The sequence below is a fragment of the Lepisosteus oculatus genome, chromosome 8, assembly GCF_040954835.1.
Source record: "Lepisosteus oculatus isolate fLepOcu1 chromosome 8, fLepOcu1.hap2, whole genome shotgun sequence".
NCBI classification, from domain to species: Eukaryota; Metazoa; Chordata; class Actinopteri; order Semionotiformes; family Lepisosteidae; genus Lepisosteus; species Lepisosteus oculatus.
Window position 1 is genome coordinate 16,567,130 of NC_090703.1, and position 13,752 is coordinate 16,580,881.

At 35.4% G+C, this 13,752-nt stretch overlaps 1 protein-coding gene across 2 annotated transcripts in view; it reads right to left on the minus strand.

Annotated features, from left to right (window-relative positions):
• Positions 1 to 13,752, minus strand: part of LOC102688245 (cysteine-rich motor neuron 1 protein-like) — a 53,074-nt gene that overhangs the window by 12,535 nt on the left and 26,787 nt on the right. For both annotated transcript variants that reach the window (XM_015350918.2, XM_015350917.2), the window contains 3 exons: positions 10,922 to 11,125; positions 8,180 to 8,308; positions 6,167 to 6,320 (listed from right to left, as the gene is read on the minus strand). In XM_015350918.2, the coding sequence (XP_015206404.1) occupies positions 6,167 to 6,320; positions 8,180 to 8,308; positions 10,922 to 11,125 (487 nt within the window). The remainder of the gene's footprint in view (positions 1 to 6,166; positions 6,321 to 8,179; positions 8,309 to 10,921; positions 11,126 to 13,752) is intronic.

Sequence of the window (13,752 nt, forward strand, 5' to 3'; positions counted from 1 at the left end):
GGGTTCAGATAAAAGCAGGCCCATGAAACATGTGATGCCCTGTAGTGAACTCATGACAATACTTAAAAAGGATTACAAGCATTCAAAACTCAAGTATTAAAAATTAAATACTATACAAATAAGAAAATTAAACCAGAAATATCTAACGATAAAAATAAACCTATCATCCCTTGTCATAAAAATTAAATGAAAGCACATGAGAATTCCTATTTTTGTTCCTGAATATATCCCTGATGGTATCTGTTGTCTCTAAATAAACACTAGTATACATTTATTCCAATATACTGTATGTTCTAAAGAAACCATGGCTGTATCTACACTCCACAAAGAATTATGGTGCATTTGACCTTAAGGAGTGGTCAAAGAACAAAGTCAAGGATATTTTTGATACGATACATATGTGTTATTTTGTTATGTGTTACAAAATAATCATAATCCTGTAAGGGGTTATGAAAATAATTTACCTTTATGAAAATAAAATATTACCTTTAGGAAAGGTCAGAGGTCATGGGCAATGCCATTTTGTTTTCCTGTTGATAATACTCTTTACGGAGTTATAACTGACCTGTAGGACAGGCCAAAGGTATTGATTGTACCTGTCTGCTTCATTTATCTGTTTACAATAATTCCCACAGGCTACTATTATTACTTTTATTGTAATGGCTATGGCACAGCATAACAGACTGAAGTATCTTTGTTTTTCTGCTCCTGTTCACAGTCAGTGTGTCTCAACATGGGTGCAGTTGGGTGAGGCCATGCGGCAAGATATCATCACAGGGAACTGCAGCTGTGAGGATGCAGTGATCAGGCAGAGAGAGGAGGTGTGAGTCGAGGGATTCCTGGTCGTCTGATGGGCCTCTATGTGAGTTTCTGCACCTCCCAACATGCCTCTCTCCCCAGGGAGGTAAAAAGAACTATCTCCTGCCATCCGGGGTGTCTGCCAAGGTTGAAGAGCTGAAAGTTTGTAAGTTATTTTCAGTTATATTCTCTATTGGAATACAGCTGGCATACACTGTGACTTTGTTTTTTAGGTCTGTACTCAAGAGCTATTTGTCCTTAGAATCCACAAGGCAATTTGATTGATTCATGACACAAATAGAATTCAATATATGCACATTTGCCTTAAATTTGACTTGGCCCATAGTCTTTTTTAAATTAAAATCTTACTATATATAAACAATTGTGCTCGGTCTAAGTCTCTTCAAAAGTACAGACCCCCAAAAGACAAACTATTCCAGATGTTTCATGAGTGATCCACTCTCAATCCAAACAACCTACTTTTTTTACCTCAATTTTTACATATTCAAAAATCCAACCAAGAAAAAAATATTTTGTAATGGGTTGTTTCTCTTGTTCCAAATCTTATCAAGTCAAATTTGATTTCTTTCTATATATGGTAAAAATGACCATATTAACTTTTTTATATTTAGTTTAATATAAAAAATATACATCTGTCCAGTTGAGTTCTACATGGTGGCAAGGGCACACAGGGAAAACTATGCATCCATTAAAGATTACATTAAGGATTAAGGTTGATAAAAGTAAAATAAACCTCCTGGCGGAACCAGGATTTTATATTTGGGGTTACAGGAACACCTTGTGGGGTAGCATTTTTAAATGGTAATTTTCTAAAAGAGGGTGCACTACAATTCTTCTCTGCACCAGTTACATTGCAACTCCTGTTTTACATTGTGGACAAAGTGATGTGATGTGCAAGCCAAAGCCAAAACCTTGTGCAACTTTCACTTATTTGCATGGGAACAATCTACAGCAATCTGCCACATATTTGCCGACGCTAATCATTTACAATATACTAAATGATGGTACATTCTTAAAAACATTTAAGATGCATTGTAATTGTTTTCTACATTCCCATTTTCTTTTATTAGTACATTTAAGACAATATGGGATTTTAGTTAATACCTAAAATGGGGTGGCAAAGCCATATTTAGGTGGGGTGACAACCGCTACTCATTTGTCTATGCCTCTGGAAACACCATACCTTACAAACCTCTAGTAAACATCACAATTTAGATCACATCACATCACATTCACAGCCACCACTGGGGAGCCAATTGGGTGGATTGGAGGAGGGATGCAGAAAGATGAATGCGAACAGAACAGGACAGGCTGACAAGTTAGAGTAGATGAGGTGAGGGAACACCTGGTTGCTGTTATCCTTCCAGAGCTTGTGTTAGAAACGTTCGGGTTCAGAGAACAGCAGTTTCCAAAATGTATCAAGGTTTGTCAGAAATCCAGAGCGAGATGCTTTTTTATTTCTTTCATTCTACATCTTCTCATAGGCTTTTATATTCCTGTCAAATGTCATTAATTTTTGACTGCAAAAGTACATAAAATCAAAGCAATAATAAAAGAATTCAAGCAAGTTTGTTGCTTGCCTCCCTGAATTCTTTAGTGCACCAATGACAATACAACCTTATGTTCATATAGGACAAGAAAAACTTGAAAAGAGGTAAACAGTAAAGACTGAGCTACAGTACAGTACATTGCATGTTTAACAGCAGGTGATCATCATAGAAACAGACATGCTTCCCATTAAGTACAGTATGACCTCATAGCTAATTGCTAAATAATGAATTTATGTACTGGCAAGAGGGTGGTTCTGTGACTAATCATACAGAAGAGTGATAAAAAAGTCTGACAGATACCTGTAGCCAGAAAGCTGTTTAAGGAGTCAGGGAACAATTTAAGAGAAGAAAAAAGAGTGGAAAAAAGCTGTTTCTTTAACTGACATGAGCTACAAGAACTGAAAACCTTGTAAAGTGACTTGTATCTTCAATTCATCTAGCACCATTTCTATGATACAGTATGTACAACCAGAAACACTTTGAAATGTCAATAAAATCATTTACAATCCAAAAAGTCTTAGGACACTCCAGTGTGCTGTACGGAAGAGTTTATATGCAAACATGTGCCAACATTTCAACAGATTCAATACCATGACCAAATCCTTCAGTCTGATCCTCACTAAAAATACTTTACCTCTCTCACTTTATTTGTGAATAAAGATGGTGAAAATGAGAGATTCCATAAAATAAACTTTGTAAATAAGTAAAAAAGCAATCAAAAAATTAGTTTAGGAGAGAAATGCTCCTGTAATTAATCTTAAAGGTTTGCTGTGAAAACCTGTATTTATGAACATCAGATTAGCTGAATTTACAGTAGCTAATACTGTATACTGTTTTAACTTAAATTGGTTTTGGAAAAGTCAAACTATTTTCTTAACATTCATCACTGCAGTCTTAATTAATTATTTGCATAGACTTTCAAGGTCTTCGATGAAGGGTAAAATCTATCGTTATACATGCATTCTATTATTGTGAACCACAACCTGAATGGAAAGTGCAGAAATGATGAAAAATGTATATGAAAGAAAGTTATTTACCAGAGGTAATTAAATATTCTTGTTTCCTTCTCAAGTAAACATAATATTGTGTGCTCCCACCATACTGAATGTTTCAACAGATATTAATTAATCATGTTAAGGCACCAACAGAACTTGGAATATTCAGTATAAATGCAAATAGTGATCTAAAGATCTGGTTTGCACATAAACGATGTATGGTATTGCAAGTCCAGAAAACCCAAAGTCCCATTTAACTAAAACTTTTAGGAACTGTAGTTCTGGCTGCTAGCTTTGCTATATACTGTACTGTAGCTTCTGAATGGCGGCACAGAATGTTGATCCTATCAAACTGAATAATATTTAACTTGATGTGTAGGGAAAACTGTCATAAAAAACATTCTTTGATTCTTGCTTTCTAATAGAAGCTGTGAACCATATAGAATACCTGTATAAACAGACTAGGTCCTTTACAAATATTAATGTAGGTATACATTTTACCACTTTAAATATACTGTAGCTGTGTACTACATCTGCCAGCATTTGATCAGGGTTGCTCATGGGCTCAGACCAGGCACATCACCAAAATATAACATATATAGTACAGGTAAGTGGTAGGTCTTTCAGTCAGATTCAAAACAGTACAGGCCTTGATAGGTTCATCAGAGTAGAAATGTATGAAAATATACACTAGACCTAATAGCATATGATTGTGGTTTTTGAAACTACTAATTAAAAACATTTTAAGTTACATTGTTATCATGTTACCAACAGTGGTGCTTATAAAACGTCATGAAAGTGTGCTACTTTGATTTTTAAGTGTTATGCACATGTCATGGTTAAGTGGCCTTCATACATCCTCATATTAAGCACTGGCTACAACATCTCATTTATTTATTTATTTGTATTACTGAATTGGTCACAATTACATCTCAATGACACAAGTTTTTGCCAGACTTACAGATTTCAGACTTCATTACACCCTCTCTACCCCCCAATTTAACTGTGATACATTTGCAATTGGAATTGACTTTGGGGTGATTCAATTTAATCAATGTATATTATTTAGTGATTGATGAAATTCAAACTGTGTAATAACAGAGCATGTGTTATTGTTTGGAGGTAAATATATAGCTTGTGATAGAGCCTACAGTATATGAAATAGGTCTGTAAGGTATTAAATAATATCTGGACATGTCAGACACTATTGGCATTAAAGATTTTGAAAAACACATTCCTATAAGATTAAATATGGATGCTGTTTTGCTAAACTAACGCATTAACCTCAATGAGATAAGGAGCTTTGTGCAATATCCATCAACCAAAGACCATTCAAGGGGAAATACTTAAAGGAATATTAACTGAAGTTACTAAACTGCATAGTTCGCTACATATATACTGTATATAGTCTGTTTGCTACAGGCTTTCAGGATTCAGAAAAATAAATACCTCAGATTTTCTTTTTGAATTTGAAGTGTTTTGTCTTGCTAGGTTGTACTTACTAAAGCTGACTGTGTGCCTCATGTGGATGGTTAAGATATTAACAATATCATTTTGTATACATTTCACAAAACCTGTTATTTCTGTGAGAGTTTTTGATCATTTAGTGCACTGCGATTGCCTTCTATGATTTGAAAAAATAAAAGTGATGCTCATCGAGAAGCAGAAAGCTTCCAGATGCCTGATTAAAGTATAGGGATTAAGCAGTTTTTTTTTTTTATTACAGGGACCAAAGTGCAGTATCTTTGTGAAGTGGGCACACAAAGCAACAGATTACTTCTGTTGTCTTTCTGTTTGATCTTAAGTATAGATTAATCTAAAATGTTTACATCCACTAAGTCTACTCTTTTTACACATCATAAAAAATGAATATAATGCTAATGCAGCTCAATTGTGAGTGCACTTTTTTTATGAGAACAGAAAATTGCTGTAAAACTGTGTTTTAAATTGTGGTTTCTATCCTATAATTTCATGGCTTATTTGCTTATATTATTTTGTACATTCTGAGTGCTTTTTTATTGCTACCTTGGCACTTCTCAGTTTAGTACTGTAAAGCATCTCTCAATTTTCCAATATATTTTAGAAATGAGTTGGGCAAATTCAGAATCAGTCACAATGTTTTCATTCACTGTTTTTGTTGGCAAGGCAAATATATAAGAATTTATGCTGAAATGAAGCCAAATCATGCAGGACTTATTATTAAACACAACTAAATCACAACTTTGCATACCCTCCAAAATATCCCATGAAAAATATTTATGGTCATTTTGAAAATATGCTTGTGCCATCTGTGAAAATGCTCCGTAACAAATGTTCTTTTGTATTATTTTAATATTTGTTGTCTAAAATATCTGAATGAGAAAAATGTCAACACAATTGTAAACTAAAAAAACTCATTCACCCAAACGGAAAACAAAAAGAACCCCAAACAACATGGTTATTTTCAGGATATTTAAGGATACATGCTATGAAGAACATTATCAGCAGAACCTCAAAAATGTACTGCATCCGATTTAGAAACAAAATACAGTATTAAAAACTGTATAATTCTAAAATTAAAATACCTCTGACCAACTGACCAATATATTTATTACCTATAAAATGCCAATAAAAAATCTACTCAGGTCCAATCTTTGAGGCCACAGGTGAATTCTTAATTAAACTAATTATTCACTTTAAGGAAACTAAAGCAAAATAAATTTCTAAGCTGGCTTCTAAAGTCTATAGGACTGTGAAACTTCAGGACTGGAACTGAGGAACACAAGTGTGAGAAAAATGTCACAGAGGGATCGCAGGACTTACACATATCCATGAGGGCAAGTCTTACTGCAAGACACTGGACGGCACTTTGGTGTCAGAGTGGTGCATTCACACACTTCACATCCATAGATATCCTTTTCAAAGCCAAAAGGACACTGCAGAGAGCAGTGTGTCCCAAGATCTGGACAGGAGTCGTCTGAAAACAAAAATAAAGTCACTTTTAGACTGATGGACTTAAAGACAGAAGAGAAACAGACCAAGAAATGCAAAGAAGAATTAGATACTCTGGAGAAGTATGCAATTTGGATGGCACATTCACAATAATCACAGCCTCTTTAAATTACCAGCAGTTTAAGAAATGAGAAACGCATGTTTAATGATGCTATCAAGAGCCCAGGTGGAAAAAGGTAGAAGATACTGTACTATAAGACCCAGAGATAGTGACACAAACAAGAAGATAGATCAGTACTCACATCACTTAGATTTCACAGTTTTCTGAAAACCCATCCACCCATCCATTATCTGAAAACCACTTATTCTTGATAAGTGTTTCAGCAATCTTTAGCTTATCCTGGAAGCTTATAGTGTAAAACAGGATTACACTATTTATGGAACAATAGTCCATTACAGGGCACACACAAGAACATGGTGACAAGTTAGAAACACCAATTAGCATAGCTGGAATGTGACGACAACCAGGCTGGCAAAAACCTAGGAGAACAAGCAAATTCTACAAAAAAGACATCCCAGTCTAGAATCTAACACTGTACCCAAGAGCTGTCCCAAGTCTGCAGTTCTAACCATCCATACCACCTAACTGCCCATGTTCTGAAATTGCAGTACATTCACAAATGAATGTTAAGTGATTAGTGAGAGGTACAGTACAAGACATACTGTACATTGATACATTTATAAGACACTACCATGGTTATTTTTATGATATTAATAAGAACTTACAGGCTTAATGCAATGAATTAAAATACAAGTGTTACATCCCAGTGTGTGGTCCATATGTGTTTTGTTGCTGTTCCACACTTCCTGACCTTGATTGTTCTCCCTCCCCCATTGGTCCATCATTACATCATTGTTTCTGTGTGACATCATCTTCAATTAACTCTCGGTCAATCAGAACGCAGATTATTCAGTATATTAGTTGGAGGTTTTCAGAAGGAAGGGGCCTTTTTTTTTACTTAGTTTCTGCTCGGCTTAGCTTCGGTTTCGCTTCGCTTTTGGTTTTGGTTTTTGCTTCGGTTTTGGCTTCATTTCGCTTCGTGTGTGTGTGTGTGTGTTTTTGTATAGCTTCGGCTTTGTTGGTTTGTGTTCGTCTCTTTGTACTTTGTTTTCTTGTGTGTTTATCCTTGTTTTGCCATTACCTTGTGGAGATGTATTGTATCAACCTCTGTGTTCGTACCCAGTTACTTGTGTCAACTCTCGTTTTCCCTTTGGTATTTGTAGTTCAATTGTGTATTTGTGTGAACTCTTGTGTATTGGGTTTGTTTAGGTTGTTGGGTAACTTTTTGCACACGTAGTTGATTTTTGTATTAGTAATACTAGTTTAGTATGGGAGAGTGGCTTTTGTCTTGTATGGTTTTGGGTAGTCAGTGAAGGTTAGCTAGGGCGTTTGAAGATGCTGAAGACCGAGTGTTTTGGGTTTTCTTTTGTAGTTAGGTCAGCTTCCCTCACTTTCTTAGCCAGCTCTATTTTGATTGTTGTTTTCTTTTATTTGGCACCACTCTAGTTCCCTACCCCTGTGTGTTATTGTGTCTTATTATGTACCAGTCACTTATTCACATTAAAATAATCACTTTTGGCACCAACATTTGTTATCACGCTTCCTAAGTACCTCACCAGAACCCACCTGCATCCAAAAACTATCCTAAATGTTACACCCCTTTACCCCTAGACGCTTGGAGTCATAACACAAGTAAGCAATGTTGTGATGGGAAGATCATCTAAAATACAACACATAAAAATACACTAAGCAATTACAGACAAAACCATAACATTATACTTTGTATGAAGATGAACAGAAATCTTAAAACTATTAAAACATACTTGTTAGGCACTGGCATAGTAGGCATCCATTTCTGTCTTGCACAAAGCCATATGGACAGTCTCTCTCGGAAAGGAAGCAGTTCTCCAATTTTGGACATAAAATTGGACTCACGGTTTCATAAGTTGGCTCTGTGAAGTAAAAAAAGGACAGAAACAGTATAATTTTCTACTGAAGCAGTCTATTTTCATAAACTATGGTTGCAAGACAAATGCATGCTCATCGAAATGAGAAGTGGTGAATGTTAAAAAACATACTTTTTTTGCTCAGGAACAGAACTACAAGTAGGACAAACTAGCTTAATATTACTAATTTATGCTTTAAGATCTTTTAGTCAAATATCCAAAATTTCAACACAATAGAGATTGTGTAATACATATAACATGTAAATGTAAAAACAGCACTATAAACTGGCCAATAGACCAAGAACAAAATAAAATTCTACAATAAAAGCTACACTGAAAGTTAAGCATTAAAACAAATTTTTAAAATGTTGATAGTTTTAGTGTCTTTTATGGATTTCAGTAGTACTGTATGTTCCACAGATGCAATGCTACATGTGAGGCTCTTTTGCCCACTGCGTGGAGCCTGGTCTTCAGCAAAATAAGTACAACAAATAAAAGATAACATGATCAAGTAAAAAGAAATAGCCATGATCAAGGCTTAAGAATTCAAAGGAAGACTTTATGGTAGATTAAAATATTGTTGAACCAGTAAATACATGTTTTATATTTGTATAATCAATATGGCAAGGATGATTAAATTTTTACTCAATTTTTCTTTAGATATAATGTGATTATGACATCAGGTACTAGATTTCATATTTTATGCTTAAGTGTAAAACTGCTTTGGAAATATGTTTTTACTTGAACATGGCAATAATCTTCAAATGATTAGCTATTTACCTAAGAAGACAAAATCACCTGATCAAGAGATGGCAACATATTTTACAAAGGCTTGAAATTTGGAGCCTACTCCTATCCCAACAAATGAGATTGTGATGAGAGTTATTCATTTGTCATTGGGGTTTCTTTCATTGCAGTCATTGTGTGTGTTAATGTAAAAATAAATGCTAATTAGAGCTGGGCTGGAATGGGGGAATCTTCCAGAATTGTGGATATCTATACTGTGGATATTTGGGCCCATATTTATAGAAATTTTTACATCAACTCCATGTGATTCATTTAGTCTGATATTCATACACATTTCTAAGAGCTCTGCTTAACCTAGTGGAGTAGAGAAGCCTGCTTAGTTTGTTGCAGTGTTTGATGCCAGTGATTGTACTGTAATTTGATATGTTGCTAGGATACTACAGAAGCCAACACCACTTCCAGGAGATCTGATTTCATTATATTAAAAGTGGAGCCCAAAATTAAACCCATATTTTAGAGTATCAAAACAAAAGATAATTATAATTGAGTGTTCTACTTAAGCATGGCATCCTTTAATCTAAACTGTGTTTAAAAAATAAAATTGTATTGATTTATTTTGGGTTAGCATATGAATTTGATATTTGTAGCCAGCAATAGAATTGCCTGATACAGTTGTGTAAACATATACAGTAGGCACCCCTGGTTTAACTGTGTTTCTAAAAATTTCTAAGTGAACAGAAGGTGACACAACCTCTACATGATACAATGTTAAACCGAAAACCTTTCTATTAATATTCTAGTAATATTAATGCAAAATTACTATTTATTTGCTGATTATAACATTGAAAAAAATAAAAAAGGGAATATGCATGTGCTAAGGTTTGGACATCCTTCCAATTGATTCTTTACTTTTTTGTGTGTTTTTCAAAGGCCTGTAAACTTGATTGACTCGTTAGCCTTTCAATTAAGTCAGGGAAAACCCAGAAATATCTTTGATACAACTGCTGGAAGATCTACATAGCAGAACCAACAGATCACTCTTCAAAAAAAGTCAAGTATCTGAAGTATGCAAAACAACACCTTAGTAAAACGGAAACTATTAGGAAAGTGCTGTGGACCGATGAGACAAAAAACAAACCTTTTGGCATCAACCACAGAAGATACATTTGGAGAATAACAGGCGAAGCAAAACTCATCTGCTTGAAAACTGAGGTACAGTAGCTGCATATAATAATCGTATTCATTATCGAAGTAACTTCACAGAAATAAGACATTCTGGCCATTCTCAGAAATAAACATGTATTTCCCATTAAATCATTTTTAAATAATAAAGCTATTGAGTTATTCAAAATGGGATGTTGGAAACTGTAAACCACCTGATGACACATGAAAAAGGTGAATCAATTAGATGAGCTTTATTTTCTTTTTATAAAAAATATATAATTTATTGCAAACACATAGTTCTGGAGTGTAACGCTATTTTGTAGGCTGGAGGTATATTTGGAAAAGAGACCAACGTAGTACAAGAAATTAGAAGAGATCAAGATGCACTTTAATGCATAATAGAGATGCAATAATAGGTTGATATTGTGTCTGATACGATTGGGAGATTAGAGTTAAAATAAGATACAAGCCACAATATTTCAAATTAAACATCCAGGAAAATTAGCCAACACTATTGTGTGCTTGTACAGTCGATGCCTAGCCCTAGTCATTAAATAACTTTCTGCTTGAAGCTAAATCTGTACAGTCATATTTCAACAACTAAGGAACAAAATAGAGGAAGATGGAAATCAAGTCAAATTCAGCAAAGCAGCAGGTGAGGCCTAGTGCTCACTGTTCTTTAAAAAGTATCACGCTGTCGCACTGTACCTTCACAGAAAGGGCAGCACTCCCCAGGGATTTTGACTGGGCTCTGGCAGGTCTGCTTGCAGGCCATGGCGGTGCAGTGGGGATCTCCGTTCACACACTGGCAGAAGGTGCAGTCATCTTCTTTCCACTGCTCCTCGTGTTGTCGCAGCTTGTTGTTCACCCAGCAGCTGGCATCCGTGTTTCCCAGAGACAGCAGCTCCACATCTTAAAAGCAGAGATATCAAGCCCGGTTCAGACAAGATGAGTTTAAAGGGGTTCAGTTTTTTTTATGTGTTGTACACTATATTTAGGCCACTCCAAATTGATCATGTTGTTCACAGGATGTATATTTACTTAACCACATTTAGATAACAGTTACAGTATAACACCCTGGAACTCACAACAGGCAACCCACTGAAGCTAAGCAGGTTTGAGTCAGGCCAGTACTTGGATGGGAGACCTCCTGGGAAAGCTAAGAGCTGCTGGAAGAGGTGTTAGTGGAGCCAGTAGAGGGTGCTCACCCTGTGGTCTATGTGGGTCCTAATGCCCCAGTATAGTGACATGGACACAACACTGTAAAAAAGGCCCCCTCCTTCAAATAAGATGTAAAACCGAGAATCTGATTCTGTGTGATCATTAAAAATCCCTTTCTGTTTTTTAGAAAAGAGTAGGGGTGTTACCCTGGCATCCTGGCCAAATTTCCCATTGTCCTTTACCAATCATGGCTTCCTAATAATAACTGTCTATAAATTGGTTTCATCACTCTGTTCTCCTCCCCACTGATAGCTGATGTGTGGTGAGTGTTCTGGCGCACTATAGCTGATATATCATCCAGGTGGGGCTGCACATTGGTGGTGGTGAAGGGGAGTCCCCACTACCTATAAAGCGCTTTTAATAGTGTCCAGAAAAGTGCTTTATAATTGTAAGCAAGTATTATTATTTTTATTAATGTTATTAATGTGTTGGAGCTTTTAAAGAAACATTTTGATATGTTACTACAATGTGCCTGAACTCGGTTAATTTTCTCCTTGACTATACCAGAACTGCTTGTTGTATTTCTTTCCATGTGGGTCTGATTTGCTAGGACTGGTGTGCCTCACAATGAAATCTGACTTCTCAGATATTTACAAAACCCCAAGTGGCCCAAATCCATAGATTGGGGCCTCACCTTCCAATGAGAGGTTAGAGGTGACAAGAAATAAAACCCAAAGCTACTTCCCCAAGAACTGTAGTTCAACTCAGCTCATAAAACGTGGAGGCACTGGAAGAGCCTACACCTTTTACATATGGTAACTAAGTTATGTACAGTACATATTTTCCAAACCTAAAATTGGTTTGTAGAAGCTGCATAAGAAAGTCTCCGCAAAAAACTGGCTGAGCAAGATATGGCTAAAAATGGAAGTGCCAGATTCCTTCATGAAGGCTCACACTGTTTGAAATGTGCTGCTTATTTTTAAAAGGCAATGATGTCATTTATGAATTCTTTCTCTGAGCTACAGAGCTGGAGGAGCCATGTAAATACAGTGAATGGAATTCTTGTTACACATTAATGACAGAATCTTACACCTACAATACTGTCGCTACAGGAATATAGTAACTGATGTTGCTAGTGAAGGAGAAAAAAAATAAAAGCCAAAAAGAATAATTTGGTATTGCCCTAATGTTCTGGGATTTCACAGAAAAATATAAATAGTGCATCTTTAAAAAATTCAAGACATTTTTCTGTAATTTAAAATCACAAACAAAATGATGCTAGCAGTAATCTACTAATCAGGTAGATTTTAGGTCATTAATATTTATCTATGATGCAAGATGTTGTAAGGTTTCACATTAATAATAACAGAATACCTGAAGCAGAAAGGAAGACTAAGCTAATAATACATGTTTTATATGTCTTGTGCCAAGGAAATGGCCACAATAAATAGAGGGCCTGTGATTGGGTCTTGACTACTATACTGCACTGAGGTTCTTTACTTTTGGTTTCTAAAGAAATCAAAACCTAAACCCATTCTCCAGTAGCAAATTCCAAAGGCACCACTTGATGGACGATGGAGAGCTGCCGTCAAAGAGTGGGTTTTGAATCTGAGTTTGGCAGAGCAGTAAATGATTAAATCTGGACTTTTAAGTCTTTTTTTCTAAAGCCTTACTTTGTCCTTTGGAGTTTTTAAGACATATGTAAAACTACTTTTAATGTTAAATTAAAACTCAAGCCCTCGCAAAACCCTCATGAGAATAAGGTCCCATAAAACCAGGGAGAATAACAGGAAGTATGGAAGCCACACACCTGTTTTTCAGACTTTTAAAGATGTCCAAGAGAATTTAAAAAATCTTGATATTCTGGTATTTTTTTTCATTTTATTTAAAAGAAAGGTATTTAATTTTACAATCCAGAGATACAAAAGATTGCCTATGTTTTTAAGTATTATTCTCTGTGCCTTGACACCACCACAATAAAAATTAGAGAAGTGCAGATACATATTTACATATTTAACTTTAGATTTTCAATGCATAAAGAAGCCCAAAAGAGAGAAGAAGCCTTGTATTATACACACTTTATAGAAATTCTTAAAGTTTGGGAGGTATGAAAACAACCAAATCACTTTTGGCCAACTGTTCAGCATCATAATCATTCCAGATGTTTCTTTCAGAAAATATATACTGTATATATCATACACAAATCCCTCTCTTTTCACATTTTGCCTTAAGCATCCCTCCTCTACTCGATCTGCACCTTTGCAGTTTCCCCTTAGTTAATTCCTCACTCTACATTGGAGTTCCAGTCTCCCTGTCCTACAGCCAGTCAGGGTAAGTGAAATTCCAACATAACTAACTACCCGATAAACATCCTCATC